Consider the following 1,744-nt stretch of genomic DNA (forward strand, 5'->3'; position numbering starts at 1 on the left):
TTCTTTGGCTTTAGAAGCATTCAAGAAGAATGGGCAATAAGTGCTGGCCTGGCCAACAACACCCACATCCCATAAATAAAAAACAGAAACCCTGGAGCTCCTGCTGTTACAGCCACTTAGGTTGATTGGCCATGCTAAAATTGCCTCTTAGTGTCCTGAGATGCGTAGTGGGTAAATGTGTAGCAATATGGGGGTGAGACCTGGTGGGATTATGGTCAGTGCAAACTCAATGGGCCAAATGGCCTCTTTCTGCACTGTAGGGTTTCTATGATTTCTTAAGTATCCTCCAGAAAGGGTGGAAATAATACCTACCCAAGATCATTAAATCATTTGGGGTATGGGGATGGCATTCCTCCTGCAATTTGATAGTTTTATAAAACTCGTGGAGAGGAAAATCTAAACCAAAGTATCTTGAAGCTGGCTTACATTTGCAACATTTTCCGTGACATTTACAAGATCCTCTTGCATATCTGTTTGCTATTTCATAGGAACATTGAGTCAAACAATATTAGCTTATTACATCATGGAATAATCGCTTTTTACCCTTGTATACTTACATTGTACATTTAAAAAATTAATACACAGTTGAAGAGCTGAAATCTTTCCTAAAATCTCACTCTAATATAAATCCCATTTCCCCCAAAATGTGGAGAAGAAATAATCCTGTGTGTTTTGAGAGAGTAGGTTGTTTATCCATTGGGAGAAGGTCATGGAGCTGTTCAGCTCTGACAAGATAGTGGATACATATGAAGGATGGGCTGGAAATTGACCACACTGTCTCTCCATTGCAGAAGCTGGGGAGAATCTGAGGGTATAGGCAAAAGGAACATTGAGCTGGGAAGTCAGCAATACAGCTCCAACAGTTACTGGATCAGCAAGGATGACACGATACTTTGATTGTCTCAGTTTTTCCATTAACTCCTCATTCCTCAATGCAGCGTTGCAGAGTTGCCTGTTAACAGTGGCTACATCAGCCATAATGATTTTAATTATTTCAAAGAGCTTTCAGAAAGACTGTAGGGACTTCTCATGCATCCACAACTGTAGCATGCTATCAATCATTGCCTCTACTCCATATGGAAGCTCCATGATTTCAGTCTTCATTCTTGCTGGCTGATTATGTGGCCCAAAGATTGAAACTTTGCTCAGCAGAGCAGTCACATTGTGACCCTGTTTAATCAGTTCCTCAATAATATTTTTTGCATTCACCCAGTGGTTGGCTTCCATTGGATGTTCAAATTCTTCTCTCATCTCATAATAAAAGTCAAATTTCCAGAAGACACGGCATCATTCCAGCCAACGAATAAAAGGCAAACCAGAGCAATACCTGAAACAGATCACAGTTGAACATATTTCAAAATAATGCTGGAATAATGAATTTCATGCAAACACCAGGTTATTTTTCAGCAAGGGTAGGAAAGAGGAGTAACGCAACTGTTCCCAGAAGACTTTCAACAAGCTGGGCACAATTAGATAATAATAAAAAACTTACAAACAATTGTAATCTGAAATAGAAGCAGAGAATACCAGAAATATATGAAGAGGAAAGAAGTTCAATGAACTGATGATGTGTTAAACTTGAAACTTGATGTGTTAAACATAATTCTGTTCTTTCTTTATATCAGTGTTTGTCTCTTTGAGCTATGTTGGAATCTGGGCTCTAGGACTGAAATTCCAGTGTTCTAATGCAGTGCAATCCTCAATTTTAAGGCAGTTTATTGATAATGTATGCATGCTACAACAT

The 1,744-nt window shown here is 38.9% G+C and overlaps 1 protein-coding gene across 1 annotated transcript; it reads right to left on the minus strand.

Annotated features, from left to right (window-relative positions):
* Positions 1–618: 618 nt before the first annotated feature.
* Positions 619–1,251, minus strand: LOC145343366 (UDP-glucuronosyltransferase 2A1-like). Its single transcript, XM_080189581.1, has 2 exons — positions 1,043–1,251; positions 619–952 (listed from the first exon to the last, which is right to left on the minus strand). Exons 1-2 carry the CDS (start codon positions 1,249–1,251, stop codon positions 619–621), a joined length of 543 nt encoding a protein of 180 aa, XP_080045707.1.
* Positions 1,252–1,744: the final 493 nt, after the last annotated feature.

The sequence above is a fragment of the Carcharhinus amblyrhynchos genome, chromosome 5 (assembly GCF_965287045.1).
Source record: "Carcharhinus amblyrhynchos chromosome 5, sCarAmb.v2.hapA, whole genome shotgun sequence".
Classification (NCBI taxonomy): domain Eukaryota; kingdom Metazoa; phylum Chordata; class Chondrichthyes; order Carcharhiniformes; family Carcharhinidae; genus Carcharhinus; species Carcharhinus amblyrhynchos.